Source organism: Lagopus muta, chromosome W (assembly GCF_023343835.1).
Source record: "Lagopus muta isolate bLagMut1 chromosome W, bLagMut1 primary, whole genome shotgun sequence".
Lineage (NCBI taxonomy): Eukaryota > Metazoa > Chordata > Aves > Galliformes > Phasianidae > Lagopus > Lagopus muta.
The window spans coordinates 3101127-3120505 of record NC_064471.1 but is presented as its reverse complement, the minus strand read 5'-3'; the positions used below and the strand labels follow the sequence as shown (position 1 = coordinate 3120505).

General features: G+C 36.3%; 2 protein-coding genes across 9 annotated transcripts in view; one reads left to right on the top strand and one right to left on the bottom strand.

Moving 5' to 3' along the window:
- Positions 1–15496, top strand: part of LOC125686395 (nipped-B-like protein) — a 254045-nt gene extending 238549 nt beyond the window's left edge. For 2 of the 6 annotated variants that reach the window (XM_048930314.1, XM_048930317.1), the window contains 14 exons: positions 818–954; positions 4633–4773; positions 5081–5174; positions 5280–5434; positions 5707–5797; positions 7928–8101; positions 8658–8848; positions 9692–9799; positions 10471–10671; positions 11048–11194; positions 12519–12808; positions 13095–13269; positions 13751–13936; positions 14493–15495. In XM_048930314.1, the coding sequence (XP_048786271.1) occupies positions 818–954; positions 4633–4773; positions 5081–5174; positions 5280–5434; positions 5707–5797; positions 7928–8101; positions 8658–8848; positions 9692–9799; positions 10471–10671; positions 11048–11194; positions 12519–12808; positions 13095–13269; positions 13751–13936; positions 14493–14858 (2456 nt within the window). In that variant the 3' untranslated portion in view covers positions 14859–15495. Of the gene's footprint in view, positions 1–817; positions 955–4632; positions 4774–5080; positions 5175–5279; positions 5435–5706; positions 5798–7927; positions 8102–8657; positions 8849–9691; positions 9800–10470; positions 10672–11047; positions 11195–12518; positions 12809–13094; positions 13270–13750; positions 13978–14492 lie in introns of all 6 variants that reach the window. The other 4 variants (XM_048930318.1, XM_048930319.1, XM_048930315.1 and 1 more) reach the window with 3 other exon arrangements.
- LOC125686405 (uncharacterized) overlaps positions 1–19379 on the bottom strand; it is a 354680-nt gene that overhangs the window by 276557 nt on the left and 58744 nt on the right. The gene's annotated exons all lie outside the window — the stretch shown is intronic.

Below are 19379 nucleotides of genomic sequence, written 5' to 3'. Positions count from 1 at the left end.
AATCATTCAGCATGCATCGATGATATCAGTGGGTGTCCTATTTTCCACATGGAGGAATTAAGTGACACATTTTGCTGCGTACACACTTCCATGTCAAATGTCATTCTGTCAGACTGCCCCTCTTCTGCCATGTGTCATACAGCAACTTAATGTAACAGGACATTGGCAGGAAGGTTTAACCTCTACTGCCATTCCATCAACATCCACCTCTGATGTCATGGACCAACAGAATAACATCTGAGGTGTTACTTTCAGAGCAGCCCTCATATAATACTGTAATTGTGGTTGTTAAAATTACTATCACAACATGTTATTGTTACAGAACTTGTATTTCGAAACTAGAGGTAGTGAATTACTGCGTTAAAGTTTATAGTGAACTTTTGAGCACTGAATAATAATAAAGCTTCACTAGTTTTTCTCTAGCTAACCTCAATAACAGAACTACTTCTGAAATAATTTGTTAAAACTTTTAGATAACTAAAAACAAAACAAATATGAAAGGTTTCTGTTCTACAGTTATAATAGGAAATATTGGCTGAGCTAGTGTTTTGTGTATAGTAAATATTTTTTTTTAAATAGTAATGTCTTTGAAGTAGCTCTGCTGCTTATTTCACATATTTTCTGATCCTATGCAAATGTTAACACGTGTTCTCATCTCTAATGCTCTTACCTAATAAGAATACATAAGAATATTCTGTACTGATCTTGAAAGATATGTCATGGAAGAGCTAGTCATATGATGTTTAGGCTATATATTTTTAATTGATCAAACAATACTTGAATCTAATATATTTTGTATATGTTCTAATTTTTGCAGATTCTGACAACAAAGACATGAATTCTGGTCGCTTGGTTGCTTGCATAACTACTTTATTCTTATTCAGCAAAATCAGGCCCCAGCTAATGGTCAAACATGCTATGACCATGCAGCCATACTTGACTACTAAATGTAGCGTAAGTAGAGAAAAATCAGAATAACAGCCTTGTTTTTCCCCAGGTAATTAAGAATAGGAATGAATGGCTGTCTTGTATGCTTGAAATTGAAGGTAGGAAAAGAGAAAGTTCATACAAGTATAGAATGGCTTGGGTTGGAAGTGACCTCAAAGATCATCTAGCTCCAGCCCTCTGCTGTGGGAGGAGTTACCCCACCCACTAAATCAGGTTGCCCCATCCAGCCTGGCCTTGAACGCCTTCAAGGATGTGGCATCCACAGCTTTTCCAGGCAGCCTGTTCCAGTTTTTTACTGCCCTCAGAGTAAAGAATTTCCTCCTAAGGTCTAATCTAAATCTCCCCTCTTTTAGTCTAAAACCATTCCCCCTTGTCCTTATCACTGTCTACTCGTGTAAAAAGTTGATTTCTCTCCTCTTTATAAGTTCCCCTTAACTATTGGAAGTCTGCAGTGAGGTTCCCCTGAAGCCTTCTCTTCTCCAAGCTAAACACCCCTAGCTCCCTCAGTGTTTGTAGGAGAGGTGCTCCAGCCCTCTGAGCATCTTTGATGCCTCTTCTGGTCCCGCTCCAACAGCTCTGCATCTTTCTTATATGGGGGGCCGTAGGCCTGGATGCGGTTCTCCAGTTGGGGCGTTAAAAAGGGAGAGCAGAGGGGGACAATCCCCTCCCTCTCCTTGCTGCTGCCCCCCCCCCATTAATGCAACCTAGGATACCACTGGCCTTCTGGGCTGCAAGCACACACTACTGCCTCATGTCCAGCTTTTTGTCCACCAGAACCCCCAAATCCTTCTCCTTAGGGCTGTTCTCAAGGAGTTCTTCCCCCCAGTCTGTAAATATATCTGGGATTGCCCCAACCCAAGTGCAGCACCATGCACTTGGCCTTGTTCAACTTAAGAGGTTCTCATAGGCCCGCTTTTTGAGCCTGTCCAGGTCCATCTGGATGGCTTCCCTTCCTTCTATTGTGTCAACTTCACCGTCCAGCTTGGTGTCATCAGCAAACTTGCAGAGGGTGCGCGCACAGTTTTTCTATTTTATGAATATTATATCTTTTAATGATCTCTGTAGTTTCTAAAATTATGTTCCTCACATTTTACAAGTAAACAAAACTGAAACTTCTACTGTTTTCTCTCTTGAGGACTGAAAACTATTTTTTTCACCTGTTACAATATTTTTGAAATTGTTGTATTTTACAGTTGCAGTCTTAAAAGTAGTTAAGATTTAACATACGAATATTAAGATTGAAGGTATGGTTCTATGAGGCAGGATGATTTAACATATAGCAAACATATCAGAAGCAAAATGTCTTGCTCTATCCTCTTCAGCACTAAACCTTTGTTGTCCCTAGCTTCCACTTACGCAAGTCTGTTTTATTGTGTGCCCCTATAAGATAGTTTAACTCTCAAAAATGGTAGAGCTATAATGCTAAACCACACACTCCAGTAAAAAGGCCCCCCTCCTCTGAAATGCTGTGGAGCTTTCTGCCATTTTGATTAGCACAGTTGGCACAGTGAAGGTTGTGACAAATCCCTGATCTGGAAGAAGGAGCAGGGCAGATCATACAGCCACAGTTAAAGTAAGAGCATGTTTGAGTAGCAGCACTCTATTATATTAGGTCAGCTACCCATAGAAGGACAGGTTTGAGAGTAGGTATATCCTAGTATTTTCTGGGTTCATCCTTGGAGCATTCTCTAGGCACATCTACAACAGCCTTTTTTAAGTGGTTTCTGATTAAACAGTATAGGAAAGAGGTATCTGATTGTTTACTTGCTGCAACAGCTCCTCAGTGATTTACATAAGTTTTGTACTTAAACAGGTTGAGATGGATTGTAGAATAAATTCACTGCTGTCAGCTTGAATATGTTAATTAGTAGCATATGAGAATTACCATGATTAGTTGTAGCATCTGAGGCACAGACTCAGATGTAATAAACAATTTGGATCGTTCACAGGTTCTAACATCCCTTATATATGTTCACAAGTTTTCTCTTTTATCTTTCCCACCTGCCTTTACATGTCAACAAAACATTCCGCGAACACTCCTTAACCATGCATACAGGTCCTTATCCAATCAGTCATGAGTCATTCCTAGCCACGCATCCTTCCAATCAGGGTCATCACGCAGCTTACTTGACTTTGTTTTTCTCTTCTTCTAGAGATGTTCTTGGTTATCAGCCTTGCTTTCTCATGTCATTTATCTTGCTCCACAGCTTCACAGCTTTAGCTGTGAATAGTCTGTTTTGTATTCCCACAATTAGTGAGCCTGATTTGTCAAAAAAAAAAAAGTCAATTTTTATCAGGATGTACATTTAATATACTAAATGTTTTCTAGAGATTCCTCACAATACATAGAATCATAGAATGGCTTGGGGAGGAAGGGACCTCAAGGATCATCAAGCTCCAACCTCCCTGCTGCAGGCAGGGTCACCAACCTCTGTATCTGATACTAGATCAGGCTGCCCAGGACCCCATCCAACCTGGCCTTGAACACCTCTAGGGATGGGGTATCCACAGCCTCTCTGGACAGCTGTTCCAGCACCTCACCACTCTCATAGGAAAGAACTTCCCCCTGACATCCAACCTAAATTTTCCCTCTCTCACTTAAAACCATTTCCCCTTGTCCTGCCAGTATCTATCCTTGTAAAGAGTTGAATCCCTTCCTGTTTGTAGGCTCCTTTCATATATACATACACAGTAATGATTATGCAGATGAATAATCACTTTAATTTTAATTTCTATATTAGTGGGTGTTATCTATTTTGTTTAAGTCGCATTCAGCCATAGCACAACTTCTTTTGTTGCTGATACCTGTTGCCAGGTGTTGTGCATTCTCTACTGTGCATCAGGGAGCATTCTGTAGATTTGTTATAGGACATTAAAAAAAATAAAATTATCAGGATCAAAAGCTTTCAGGTGTGTACACAGCCTTGATGAAAGGCAAAGCTATGCTTCTACAGAGGTTCCATTTTTTTAAAAAAAAAAAAAAAGCTTTCATAGGAAGTAATTTAATATCAGATATAAGCTGTATAAAAAGCCTTCTGAATAATTACTAAATACTTATATCTAATGCAAGAGCTTGGGTTTTTGACTCTCGGTGTATATTGTGATAAGTAGGTTGCTCCAAAATTAATGCCTCCTATTTATTTCCATGGAAACTACAGCAGATACAAAGAACACGATAACATTATTTGATAGAGCAAATTCTCAGATATTAAAATGTACTCAACACTATTAGCTATGCATTTTCACCAGCATGCTATGATTGTAAAAACCTGCACCAGCAGAGGTGACCCACTGTCACCACTGCTGAAACACACCACCCACCCCTCACTATGCTCACATCCACTGTTTGGTATGCTCACATCCACTGTTTGGTCTCCATAAATGTTCAGTAAGCATTGGTGAATATCAGTGGTGCCCTTTTTTTCCCCATGGAGGAATTCAGTGACACACCTTTGCTTCATATGCACTTCCATGTCAGATGCCATTTTGTCAGACTGCCCCTCTGCTGCCATCTGTCACACTGCAACAACACTGAATGTGATATTGGTGGAAAAGTTCAACCTCTGCTTCCATAACACCAATATCCACCTCTGATGTCTTGGGCTGCTGTAATAAAGTAGGAAGCATTACTTTTGGAGCAGCCCTCATAGTTATAGTTAAATGTTGTAAATACTGTTGTTTCAGACTCAGAATGATTTTATGGTGATCTGCAATGTTGCAAAAATCTTAGAGCTTGTAGTGCCACTAATGGAGCACCCAAGTGAGACTTTCCTTGCCACTATTGAGGAAGACCTCATGAAACTCATCATCAAATACGGCATGGCGGTAAGCTTTTAATTGCTAATTTTAAATGTTGATTCATTTCATGTTGTGAAATATGTTATTTTGATTTAATGAAAGTCTTTCTTCATTATGAAATTGTTTATGCTGGTCATAGGACTGACGAGACATGGAACAACAAAAAACAGCATTTTTGGTTTCTATGTATTGCTGCTATAATTTAATGGTTATGAGTTTAGGTAGACTTTCAGAGCAGTCTATTAGATAAACTGTTAGTTTGTTTTAGTTCTGCATAGAATTTGAAATTTATTGGAGCTAAGTATGTAATTTATTTGTTGTTTCTTGCTCCTAGGTTGTTCAGCATTGTGTGAGCTGTCTTGGGGCTGTTGTGAACAAGGTCACTCAGAACTATAAATTTGTGTGGGCCTGTTTTAATAGATACTATGGTAAGTAAAGTCACAATATGTACGTTCTACATCTCAGTTTGGGCTACAAGTCTTAGGGATGCACCATGTTTAAATACTGTGATTAAAACTTTTATCTTACTGTAGGTGCACTTTCAAAATTAAAAAGTCAACACCAAGAAGACCCCAACAGTACAGTACTTACTGCCAATAAACCAGCACTGCTTAGATCACTTTTCACTGTTGGAGCACTGTGTCGGCATTTTGATTTTGATCAGGAAGATTTTAAAGGCAACAGTAAGGTAAAATAACTTGTATTTATCCTCCAAGTCTTAAGCATATTGAATGTTTCACTTTTATTTGAAAGCACAGTATTCCTGGTCTGCTGTATTTTTTCATAATGCATATTAATGCATATTAATTCATAATAACATTTTTTATTTGTAAATATGTGCAAAAACTGTGCAGTAAGATTGTTTCTCCTTTTCTTTTCAAGATTTGTGGTTTTTTGTAAGAAATTAAAACAAAAATAATAGTAATTTGAAGATGAGAAAGATCTTTTTAATTTACTCAGGTTAACATTAAGGATAAAGTGCTTGAACTGCTGATGTATTTTACAAAGCATTCAGATGAAGAAGTACAGACAAAAGCCATTATTGGACTGGGTAAGAAATATTAATAGTCCTTATTATTCTGCTATGGTAAATATCCATGCACTGTAACAGGAATTCATGTATTTGTACAGTAACAGGGAAGTTTGTTTAAAATCAGCTTCACTACATGTTTTACTTCAGAAATTGCTAGATAAATGTAGTCAAAGGGATTCTAGTCGTATACTTCTGCAACAGAGTGGATGCTTTTAACAGCGAAAGCCTTTTTGACGTGTCCTAGTTTTAAAAAGTAGTAGATTTACAAAGTAATTGAGACTTCTTATTTTTCTTCCACATGCAAGTAATTTTTATCTCCAAATCTTATTTTTCATTCCTCAAGGCATGTTTAAAGAATAACTAGAAAAAAATCTGGAAAAATCTTGAGATTTGAAGTTTAGGGCCAGATCTTCTACAGGAGAACTCCATGAGTTTGTAACAAGCAGGGAGTTGTTCTATGAAATTTTATAAGGCATTGAGATGATATTGTAGCCTAAATATCACTGTTTTAGCATTTTGGCTGTATTTCAATACTAAATAAATTCTTTATCTGAAGGCATCAGTATGGTTGTACATGTGGATGTATGGTAGACAGGGCAAAGACCCATTTTACAGGCTGGTAATTGAGCTAAGTTGTTACATTTTTCAACATTTGTGTGCAGCAGTAAGGTGAAAATAGCCAGTAAGCGATTTTAAAATTTATAGACAGTAAAGACGTCATATAAAGAATATATATTTTCCTATCAGTAATTTAGTGTATCTTTTCAGTAAGGATGCTTAACAGGTGCAGCTTTTGCTTTAGGATGCCTTGCTCCTGTTGAAGGATTAGTCTATTCACAAAGAAGCAAAATCACTTCTGACAGGCTCTTAGCAGTACTAGGCAAAACATTTACAAGTAGGCCAATAGTTTTATATATATATATTTTATATATATATATATATTTTTTTTTTTTTTTATTATTATTATTTTTATTTTATTTTTTTTTAAAAAAAAAAAAAGACTTGAATTCACTTAACTGCTGAAGGGGATCTCTAGCTATGCAGCATTCCTCCTCAGAAAGCAGCCTAAGTCTAAGAGATGCTCTCCTTTTTGTGGCTGGCCCTTATATGAGCCCAGGGTGACTCCACCCTGGGTCCACCCCTTCTGGTCACCTGCAGGAGCACAAGCTGGAAATAATCTACCTGTGCTCCCTGGGCCAGCCACACGCCTTCACCCAAGGGCTCAATCACCAGTTCAAACCATGACCTAACAGCTCTACAGGAATTATGTTTAACCATAAGTCTTTTGAAGCCTGATATGGTTCTATTCCCAATGTGTATGCAAGGCAAGTCAAGAATATAACATTTTGTTAGTAATTTTAGCTAAGCCTGTAAGTATCTAACAGGCAATGTCTTACTCAGCCAAGTTCAATGCTTACTTTTAACAGACTGAAAATGAAAGTATGAAAAAAAAATAGTGTGAGTAGTGTGAGTGCAGCCTTTTTTATCCCCCATTCTTCTTTTACATGTATGTTTTCTGTTTGCTAGTTCAGAATATTAGTTTCCTGCAGTCATGAAAAAGACAATGTTTGCTTTCCTTGAGCAGTCTAAAAAATAAGCAGTTAAGTAGTTGAAGTTATAGTGTTCCCATTACTATTTTTGTGATACACTGTGAAAGTTTGTCAGCAGCAATCTAAAACTGTATATACGGTCACTATAATTTAGATCAGAGTTTTTGTGAAATAAAGACTTCTCTGACTGAGAATAGCCAATTTTTTGCCAAGGCTGGAGCTGCAAATTGTTTTTCTCCAAATATATTGGAAGAATAACAGATTATTTTTAGTAATGTTCTTCACTGGTTCTTTTGAGAGCTCTCAACCATTCAGGTTCGGGCCACTACACTGGATGTTCCAGACCTGTGTAACTCCTTACTGCAGCTGCTCCAAATTGGCACCCTGTCTTTATCAAGAGTATTGCTGTTGTGACTGATAACACTCCTTATAAGTTTTGAGTGGTGTCCATAGGAAACAAATACTGTTTAGACCAGAAAAGCTATGCTGTTCTAGGAATTGGAAGGGGATACATTTCGTACCTGTATTTTGAAGCAAGATTTGAAAAATAGAAATGCAGATGATGATAATGTAGAATATTTCTTTTCCCCCCCCTTAGGATTTGCATTTATACAACACCCAAGCTTAATGTTCGAACAGGAAGTAAAGTCTCTGTACAACAGTATTCTTTCAGATAAGAACTGTTCAGTAAACTTAAAAATCCAGGTATTAAAAAATCTTCAGACCTACTTGCAAGAGGAGGATACGCGTATGCAGCAGGCAGACAGAGACTGTAAGTATTAAGGTCTGTGCTAATGAGGCATTCAAAATCCAACTTTATTGCTTGCAATTACTATATATTTGAACTGAGTCACTTAAGATTGTTATCTGTCAATAACTTTGTACGCAAAGTGTCCTAGAAGAATCTTCAAACTCCATTATGTGCATAGGTATATTGAGAAGTGCAGCTTATTAACTTTCAAGATGTATAAATCCTGGAAGCAATCTGGAATACATAATTGCTGTAATGATGGTAGCAATATTTTTTTATCAAAATCTTCTCTAAGTTTAATTTGCAGATACTAAATAAGAAATAATAAGAAATTTTTAAATTGAACCCCCTTTTTTTTTTTTTTTTTAAGAACAAGAGTTTAATTAAGGTTGTGTCTCTAGCTTTCTTGAAAAATATTTACTAACAGGATTGTTCTACATTTCATAAGATCATTAAACCCATTCTAAGACAGCTGAAAACGGTATATATTGTAAAGCTTAAAGATCAGTAAGCATCAATTAATGGCAAAGTAGATTACACTGTAGTGAGCGTGCTATTGCTTTTGTCTTTTTTACAGGGAAAAAAGTAGCAAAACAGGAAGACCTGAAAGAAATGGGTGATATTTCCTCAGGGATGAGTAGTTCCATCATGCAGCTATATCTCAAGCAGGTCCTTGAGGCTTTCTTTCATACCCAGTCCAGTGTACGCCACTTTGCTCTAAATGTCATTGCATTGACATTAAACCAGGGTCTGATCCATCCTGTTCAGGTATGGTAGGATTTTATGATGGTGTATGTTGGTGTTCAGGTTTTCTGAGATTTTCGCACTTTCAAGAAAAATTTTCAGTTTCTCTTCCCAGCTGTGTTAAAATAACTTCTTATTGTAGTAAGGGGCCTTTACACTAAGCATGTTTCAAAACATGTTTTATGTTGATTAACCATTGAGATTCCAAACATCATATTTTCTTGTCTTTGGGTCAAGACATGAAAGTTCAGCCAGTGCCTAAAGAGCACTTAAAAATGGATATTGGATAGTACTACTTTTCTGTTATAAGTATAAATTTTCGGTGTATGCCAGGCCTTTTTCTTCCTTTGATTCTCTATACTGAAAACTGTGTCATCTTGCCTCTGCCCCAATCCCCATATCCTCCAAACACTATGAGATTCCAGACCTAATGTCAGAATTGTCTTCAGTCATCATTTCCATTATTCTTTGCTTACATAATATTTTTATAATTATTTTTAATGCTGCAGCCATCATGCATGTTGAGTCATAAGCAGTGTGGTTTTGTGTTGTGTTTTTTTTGTTGTTGTTTTTTTTTTTTTTTAAATGGCATTTTTTGTAGTGTAAAATGACTTTGGAATTTGGGAGAAATAGGAATACTACTGAAACCCTGCACAACTTCTTTCATAATGCTGGTCTCTCTTATATATTGTACTATTTGCTTGCAAAAAGTAGTCAGGTGGTTAAGTTGCATAATTTCCTATTCTAGTTTCTGCAGTAGTCAGAATACATGATCAATAATGTAATAGAAGAACAAAGAGAGTGATAGAGGTGATACAATAACACTGAGCAATCTTTTTTTTTTTTTTCTTTTTTTTTTTTTCCAAGTGTGTGCCGTACTTAATTGCTATGGGCACAGATCCAGAGCCCTCTATGAGAAACAAAGCTGACCAGCAGTTGGTGGAAATTGACAAAAAGTATGCTGGATTCATTCATGTAAGTAATTCCAATTTGAAATTGTAAAGAATACTGTTTGTTTGTGATTCAACACTTAAATATGCATCAGCTGCAGAAAATAGAATATAAAGTAACAAACAGTAACTTATGAAGCAGTTGTAAAGAAGATCCTGACTTACCTCTGCTCAGAGATCTGTTGTTAGAAATAAAATGGATGTAATTGGATATAATAAATTGAAGCAATCTCTTCCAGGCTAAAATTGTCTTTAATTTATAATTCAGTTTTTTCCACGTAAGTACATAAGAGCATTTATTTCAGTTGAAAATTCAAAAAGAAAAAAAAAAGTTTCTGTTCCTGTATGAACATTTCAGTATTCTTGAAAGTAGTTTAAATTAGCATACCTGGCTGTAGTTATTAAACAGATTAGCGAGTATGTTTCTAACATAGAATGAATGGTGAAAGCAGTTCACAAGACATTTTGATCTCTGTCATAAATTCTGATTTAATCTGTTTGCCAACTCAAGAGGTAGTATATGCTGCAGTACATGTTTAAAAATTAAACTTCAGATGAACAATCACTTAAAAGGAAATAAGCTAAAAATGTGTAAGCAGGCATTTGTTTAATCTTCCACTACAAAAATTATATTATTTTGTGTTTCAGTTTTACTGCCTTAAAGCAATATTTTAAATAAATACTTTTCCATTTCAGATGAAAGCAGTGGCTGGTATGAAAATGTCTTACCAGGTACAACAAGCAATCAATACCTGCACAAAGGATCCTGTAAGAGGTTTTAGACACGATGAATCATCCAGTGCATTGTGTTCGCACCTATACTCTATGATCCGAGGAAACCGTCAACACAGACGAGCATTTCTAATTTCTTTACTCAACCTCTTTGATGATACTGCAGTAAGCATCACATTTCCTCCACTAAAAAAAAAAAAAAAATTCCAATATAGCATTACAAGTATTTTTATGATATAATTAGCTTTATCTCCCTAATGTGTTTTATTTTGCTTTGTAATATGAGGGTTTTACCTGTGTGATATTTGTTACTTTCACATAATTGTGCATCTTCCTACGCCCAGATTGGATTGATCAGAAATAATGTATCTTCAGGTACAGCTTATGTTCTTATGTTCTTCAGAGTCAGGTGGGAGGTTTCTAAAATAAAATGTGATGTTTTTTTGTTCTACACTGTTAGAAAAATGGGATAAGTTTATAAATCTAATTTATTTGTATGTATATTTATATGTACACTTAAATGTTTTCTTTTAACTTTCAGAAAACAGAGGTGAATATGCTCTTGTACATAGCAGACAATCTAGCCTGTTTTCCTTATCAAACACAGGAAGAGCCACTGTTTATAATGCATCATATAGACATTACGCTGTCAGTTTCTGGAAGCAACCTACTGCAGTCATTTAAAGAGGTATGTGCCTTCACAATTTAATAAGCTTCTCTATAATTTGGTCAATTTTTCAGTGAGTACAAGAAGCATTGCTTCGTAACCAGTCGTTAAAAACCAAGCAACCCTGGCCTGGATCTGAAAGATGTCACTTTAAAACTTTCCATATATTGCTGCTTCAATTATTAAAGAAGAATTAAAAAATATTGAGATCTTAATATTAAATAGCTGTAATTCCTTAATATTTCTTAATAATAATAAATTGCTTGCATCTGGAAGTACGTGAACCTGGAATCATCATGAAATATTGGTTTGTTATGGTTGTTTTAATAATAAAATTTAGTTTGCTATTTAGTTGTTTTTGTTGTCAAGTACTTGCATGCGTGTTATCTGAGGGGCTTTAATTATATTGTTTACTGCAGGAAAATTGTGAAGTATTTCATAAGGTGGCATATAGAAACTTCAGTCATAATATAATATATATTATAGTAATACACAATCCTGTATCAAAAAGGCCTCTTTTCAGGCTGGACAACTTTAACTGTAAAAGGTCCAAGCTGTTAAGAAACAAATCCATTTCAAAAATTTCCAATCTGATACTAACTGCAACTCAGAGTTGATGCCTGGAAAGTAACCTGCTTTGAGTTCTTACCCCACCAAGGTTGAATATTAATCTGCTAGAAAAGGACATTACATTCTGCAGATTAGGCACCAGTGTGTAGCACTCAGCGCAGTAAGGATGAGATACTGACTGGGACATCTCAAGTTCTGTGTTATAGTGTGTACAGTAATAATGCAGGAGTGAAATTCTGTAGCACTACAAGTAGAACTGATTTTTAGTAGCGCTGTTTATGATCACTTGGGATTTCTCTGGTCAGCAGTGTAATTTAATATCATAGAATTTTAACTGAGGCAAGGATTAAAAATGGCTTGGACTGATCTTTACTGAAGTATTTATGGAAATATATGTAGTGCACAGAAATTACGTGGCAAATAAAAGGAATTTTCTTCCTGATTTATTGTATTCCACCTTTTAATGTATTTTTCTGGCACTGCAAAATACTTGCAAGTAGTCTTTAAGAAAAACATGCCAGTTGGTTCACTCACTTCTGTTCTATCCAACTTGCAAAACAACGTGATCTTTTGATCAGGTTTTTGGGAGCTGGGGGAAGGAGCAGGTAATTTGAACATCTTTTTGCTATAAATAATTTTTATCTTTGAATATTGAGTTTGTTCAGGGATTTCTTGCTGATTTCAGTCAATGATGATTTTGAAAAGTTTTTTAGAAACATGCATGATGCTACTTTACCCTAATTTTGGAATGTGTGCTAATTTCCCTGTGTCACAGTCTATGGTGAAAGACAAAAAGAAGGAAAGCAAGCCTTCATCAGATGAAGAGGCTGAGAGTGATAGTGGTAGTGAGAGTGAAAGTGAAGAGGAAGCTTGTAAACCTCGGAAGTTACGGAAACGAGTAGACTCTGATTCGGATTCTGATGAAGAAAATGATATAAATGCTGTGATGAAATGTTTACCAGAAAATTCAGCTCCTTTAATTGAATTTGCAAATGTCTCCCAAGGCATATTATTACTTTTGATGCTGAAACAGCACTTAAAGAACCTCTGTGGATTCTCTGATAGGTAAGGATATTTAGATAATAGTACGATTTTGTCATCTAGTAAGTTTTTTGTAAGGATTAAGTTGAAAGTTTGTTGAAAAGTTAATTGTAACTAATAGTTTTAGCAGTAGAATGTTACAGGGGAAAAATTTGAGACTTTATCTTAGAAAAGGCAATGATTTCTTATCATGGTGTCTATTATATACAAAATGATGAAAGTATGAGTGCTTATATTGAAGATTTTAAAGGCTTTTCATTGAAATTGTTTTGGAATTTTCTTAAAAACTCTTATCCTTTTATTTAAACAGTAAAATTCAGAAATATTCTCCATCTGAATCTGCAAAAGTTTATGATAAAGCAATAAACAGGAAGGCAGGAGTGCAGTTCCATCCAAAACAAACTCTGGATTTTCTGCGGAATGATATGGCTAATTCTAAGATCACTGAAGAAGTGAAGAGGAGCATAGTAAAACAGTATTTAGATGTAAGTAGAGTTGCATGGCAAAAAAATCTAAAGCTCTTTTAAACTAGCTAACAATAAAAATTTGAAAGTAGATACTGATGAATTGGACAGACATTTCAAAGTGTTACATTCCTGGTTGGTAGTCTTATGCAGTATTCCAATAGCTCACAACTTCCTTTCAGGATGTTTAGTGGGATTGTCTTTTGAAGTCTACTAATAAATTAAAACAATTTCAACTAAAGAATATTCATCTTTACAGACTTTTTACTACTTTTTGCAAACTGTAGAAACACAGGAAGAAAGTTTTAGATATTTAGTAGAAAATGTAAGTAAAAAGTGTGTAGAACAAAACACATGAGCAGTTCAAGATTGAAGTTTCCTGACATTTGTTTTGTCCTGTTTCCTTGTCTTTGGTTTTAAGGTATTGTCATATAAATGTTTATTTTTAATGGTACAATGTAGACTAATCTCTTTGGGTTTTTTTGTTTGTTTGTTATAATAGTTCAAGCTCCTTATGGAACATTTGGATCCTGATGAAGAGGAAGAAGACGGAGAGGTGTCAGCTAGCACAAATGCTCGGAACAAAGCAATTACCTCGCTGCTTGGAGGAGGCAGCCCTAAAAACAGTGCAGCTGAGACAGAGGATGATGAAAGTGATGGGGAGGATAGAGGAGGAGGCACTTCAGGGGTGAGGCGGAGGAGGAGTCAACGTATTTCGCAGCGTATTACGTAAAATGATTTTTATGTGCTTATAAATGTCAGTCTACTATATTAAAATGTACACCAAGTAATGTAATCCCCATGAAAGCATTTTGTAGATAGAGATTCTCTACTTAACCATTTATATAACTTTTTGGAGAAAGTTTAACAGAAAAGACAATAAAAAAAATCCTAGAAAATGAGATTTATCCAGTATAAAAAGCTATTAATTTTCCTTTAAAGTGTAATGTGTGCTGTCCTTTTTATTGTTGCCAAGTTTCTATGTAGCTTTTTGATTCATGTGTATATATAATTTTATATATCAATAAGAGATAAAGACACGGGTACAAATTAAGAGTATGTGGTTTTACAAGGATATGTTAACCCCTTGGCGCTGGCGGTCACGGTGCGTCTCATTGCCGGCAATGGAATGTGTGCCGGGAAATCCCAACTCCCGGCGTCAAGGGATTAAAAGCAATAAAAGCAATAATTTCACTAAAGTTCTTTTGTGTAACACTTGGTCTTTTTTCCCTCTAATGTTTTAGTCATTGAGAAGGTCAAAACGAAATTCAGACTCTACAGAGTTGGCTTCACAGATGAATGAAAGTGTTGATGTCATGGATGTCATCGCTATTTGCTGTCCAAAGTACAAAGATCGACCACAAATTGCACGAGTAGTACAGAAAACCAGCAATGGCTTCAGTGTTCAGTGGATGGCAGGCTCCTACAGTGGCTCCTGGACTGAGGCTAAGCGCCGTGATGGCCGCAAACTGGTGCCTTGGGTAGACACTATTAAAGAGTCAGACATTATTTACAAAAAAATTGCTCTAACTAGTGCTAATAAACTGACTAATAAAGTTGTTCAGACTTTACGATCGCTGTATGCTGCCAAGGATGGAACTTCCAGCTAATGAATTTGTACATGCAGCCAAATTTACAGGAATTGAAATAACACAAAAACATGAAATTTCAACTTTCTGGCAAAAAATAAAAATAATGATGATAAGAAAAATCAATTAAATGAGGAGTAAGAATGGAACCTGGGACACGGGGAAAAAAAACAAGAAGGAAATGTTTGGTAAATGTTTTTGTGGGAGCTTCCTTCGCTGTTGTGCAGCAGAAACTTCTCAATTCATTTTTACTCCCACTGTATTATAGTTTAAAACATTTGTTTATATCTTGGAAAAAAAACATCTTTCTGTTTAAAAAAATAAACAAACAAGTGAATGTTGGAAATTAGTCTGTTAATGTTCTTAATAAAGTGTTCTTGGAGTTTAACCTAGCAGCGGATGGCTTTCTTTAGATTAGCCCAGTTTCTGTAAAATGGCAGAATCTCCTGGATATAATTTATTCTGTTGAAGAAAAAAAAAAAAGGGGGGGAAAGCATGCAGTATCTATGACCTACCTGCAGGAGTGCAGAAGGAGTTTTTGTAAATGTAGATTTTGATGTTATTAGGTCACGCTGAAAATAATACAGGAAAATGAATCCCCAGGAAATCTGGTGGAGCAAGTACTGCAATAAATTTTTTTACTTCTCTTTGTTACTTGTCTGTTTCCATTTGAATTTCTTACTGTAAAGATCTGCAAGATAAATTATACATGGATAGAAAATCTTATGTAAAATTTACTATATCAGTGGTTTTTAAAACAAGGCAAAAGATGTTGTTTATACAATTTGTATAGGCTGACTTCTGAAAAATTGGCAGATTTTAGTTTTTATCCCTTTTAAAGGGTATAAACAACTCCAGGATTTTATTGTATCCTTCAATATTTACTTTAAAACATTTAATACTGTGCCAAACACATTTTCAAGAGTACATTTTAATATAAAAAAAGAAATAATAGTTTATACCTTATAAGCTTCAGTTTCTTTCTAATGGTATCTAAAAGGTAATTTAAGATAGTTTAGATTTTGGGAAAGCTGATATAGTGTTAGCTTGGGCTAACTGCCTATGTATGCATTTGTCTGGGTTAACATATAGAGGTTTGTGTGAAAAGAGGAGATTGCTACCAGTATCTGAGGAGTTAATGGGTATGCAGTTATGTAATTATGCTACATTCCTGCACAAATTTATTTTAAATATTTGTACATAAGGCTTTTTAACTAATTGAAATATCTTTTCATGTTTTTTAAGTTGAAAAACAAAAGCAGTTAAAAGCATTCAGAAGCTTCAATTATATTATGGCAAGTCTTTCCTAAGTGATTTGACATTCTAGATAGCAACAAAACTAGCAGATTTACAAACAAAAAATCTAAAGCAGTTAATGTTTTAGGGGAATATTAAATCCTGCTCTGTCTTAAAATGTATTTATCTAAAATGAGTTCCTCAGAAAGTAAATATTTTCTTTTCAAATTTAATTTATGGTAGGGCATGTTTTTTGTGAATCTAGCTTGCACTGTTATTCAATTGTGAAGAAACGAATGTCTTTAAATGGGTCAAGGGGAAGAACATTAGTCCCCTAGACTATCCCTGGACATATCTCAGGATTTCTGGAATCACCCTACTACAAACTTGTGCTTATAATTGAGAAATGGGGGCTCCTGTGGGTTACCAAAAATATTTCCTCCCCATCCCGCATGGTGGATTATTTTCATGGATTAGATAAAGTTATTTTAATTACAAAAGAGTGCCAGCTAGCCGCATCTACCATGGCATGGCCATTATTAAATGCTTTAAATCAGGCAGAAATATCAAGTGTATAATTAATGGATATCAAGATGATACAATCACAAAATAAACAAGAGAGTTAGGCGAAGTGGACTATGCTAACAACAGAGAATAAATGGAAGACTTACCCTTATGCTAGGCTCACTACAAAACACCAGAAGGAGAGATCTCTAGACAAGATCCTTCCCCCCAGTAGCCAGCTCTTAAATAGGTCTAGGAGGGGTGGAGCCTGGCTCCCCCCCTTCTGGCAGCACAGGTGAATTGACTTCACCTGTGCTCCTCTGGCTGACTCATGGCTCACCTCAGGTGATCAATCAGAGGTTCAGGCTGTGACTCAGTAGTTCCCATACAATCAAACAATACCTTAGAAAATGAACATCAACTACTATGAGATTGTACTGAAAAATTAGAACAACAACTTGGCACGTTAACAGGAAAGAAATCAAGCCTAACTTTTCCAATAAAACAGGTCTGCAATGTTACATTAGAAGATACCCAGGGTCCTAAAATAATGGACCTGGATGATTCAGAAAACAAGTTTTCAGGTCAGATCTCAAAGCTCCATCGGAGATGAATCCATTTGAGATCTGTCCTATAATAACTCTGAAAACAAAAAAGTACAAGATAGACCAGCAGGGGTGCCCCCTGATCAATGTCCCCCCTGCCCAAACTCATTTGCATGTAACAGCTCATCCCTATACAGCAACCGAATTAATGGATTTAGTTCAACGATTTTGAAAGAAGCCTAGAGAAAACATACCAGCCTGGCTTTTGAGGTTATGGGACTCAGGGGCAGAAAGTGTCATGGTTAAAGGAACAGAAATTTCAAAGTTGGAATCCATTACTTGCACCCTGCCCTTAGACAAAGATTATACACTGCCATTCAACACCAGGATGAGAACCATTCATTAGTAAATTGGTTAATGGCAGCACGCCGTGTGACTTGGCCTAATAAGACTGACAGTACCATTGTACACAGGTTTATAGTACTCCATGGAGAACCTTCAAACCTATATTTGTAAACTAAGCATGAGAGAAACAATATATGAGGAAACATTTGAGACCCTGGACTTGGCAAAGTTTTCAGCAGGCATGTAAGACCTGAATTTACAACAGGCTCCTTCCAACCTTTATGGAACCTTAGTTTCCATACTGAACCCCCAGTGACCTCGGAGGCCATTGTCCAACAGGCTTCCCAGTTGATAGTCGATTTGGGGGAAACAGAGCACCTAAAAAACAAGGCGTAATGTTCCGGTGGTAAAAGGAGCTGAGATTCTTCTAGTTATTAAGACCTGAAAGGCTGCCCCACAGGCACCCCCAATCAGGTCCCATACAGGTGTCCTGGAAACAAATGTTTAATAATCTCATAAGGTCTGGGATGGCCTTTGCCAAGATTGATCGGCGACCTAATCATATTTTACTTCAACTGTGGTAACAGCTACGAAATGATCAGAAATTTCAAAATACTCCAAAAAGAATGGGAGTACAAATAATTCAGCAAGTACAAACAAGAACTTAGAACTTGAAAGACTTTATAGTTCCTAATCATAAAATAAAGTCTCCTCAGGTGACTTGAGCTAAGGTGCCCAAGCCACCTGAAAAAGACCTGGCTATAGGACAGTTTCTGGCGTGACAAGGGATGTTAGTTCCCCTATAACTAGGGCTTTCAGATGGGACTGGAGAACCTATGTCAAAATAAAAATTTTGTGGTCCCAGGAAGATGTACAAGTTATACTATTGGTGGACACCGTCAACATTTTATGGGCTGGTTCGGCCCAGTTCCATGATTAGCAGGGTAGAGGGATCTGCAGATCCGCACCTCCAAAACAGGGGACCCCAAAATAATTAAAAACAACGGTAAAGATCTGAGGAGAAACAAACTACTTTACTAAACAGAGTATCCGAATGCAAATCAACACACTATAATACAATATAATATAGTCAAATCAGAATTGAAGCTAATAAATCAAATATAATGAGAGAGTGTCTATCTGAAAGGTGAAAAGGCCTCACCATAACGCTGAGATGAAACACATAGTCGGGTCGAGCAGCAAGAACCAAAAAAGAGACATCAGGCGACCTTACCAGGAGTTATACCTCCTCTCTGATCACAAAGCACCCTAGGGTATGTAGTTCCTCTTCTGGTTCCCCTTCCAGACAAGTACCTGGAACTCAAGCATTAACACTTAAACTCCCAGTACGCTACATAATATTATGATGGGGAAGACCTACAACCAAAAATCATAAAACAATAACATTCCACCCCTTAATCCACATCACTACAACGTGCTTAATATATACAAAAAAAAAAAACAACAATTAAAAAGCATTAAATGCATGCACACACAAACCAATATATATAGAATTACAGACTGCACTCCCCCAACCTCAAATTCCTTTGTAATACTGTATAGGAACCATTGAATCATGGCCTGAAACTCTGAATGATCACCTGAGACAAGCAATGAGTCAGCCCTAAGAGCACAGGTAAAGGCAATTCACCTGTGCTGCTGGAAGGGGTGGAGCCTAGCTCTACCTCTCCTAGACCCATTTAAGAGCTGACTAGCAGCAAAGAAGGATTTCTTTTTGAAGTTTTTGAGTGAGCCCTGGAGATGGATGAGCCCTATATCTATTCTTTTTGGTGTAATAACCTGCTTAGCCAAACTCTCTTGTATATTTCTTAATTATGGCACCTGTATATTCATTGATTATACACTTGGCAAGCCAGGCAGGCTAAATATACTAAAATACACAGTGTTCTTT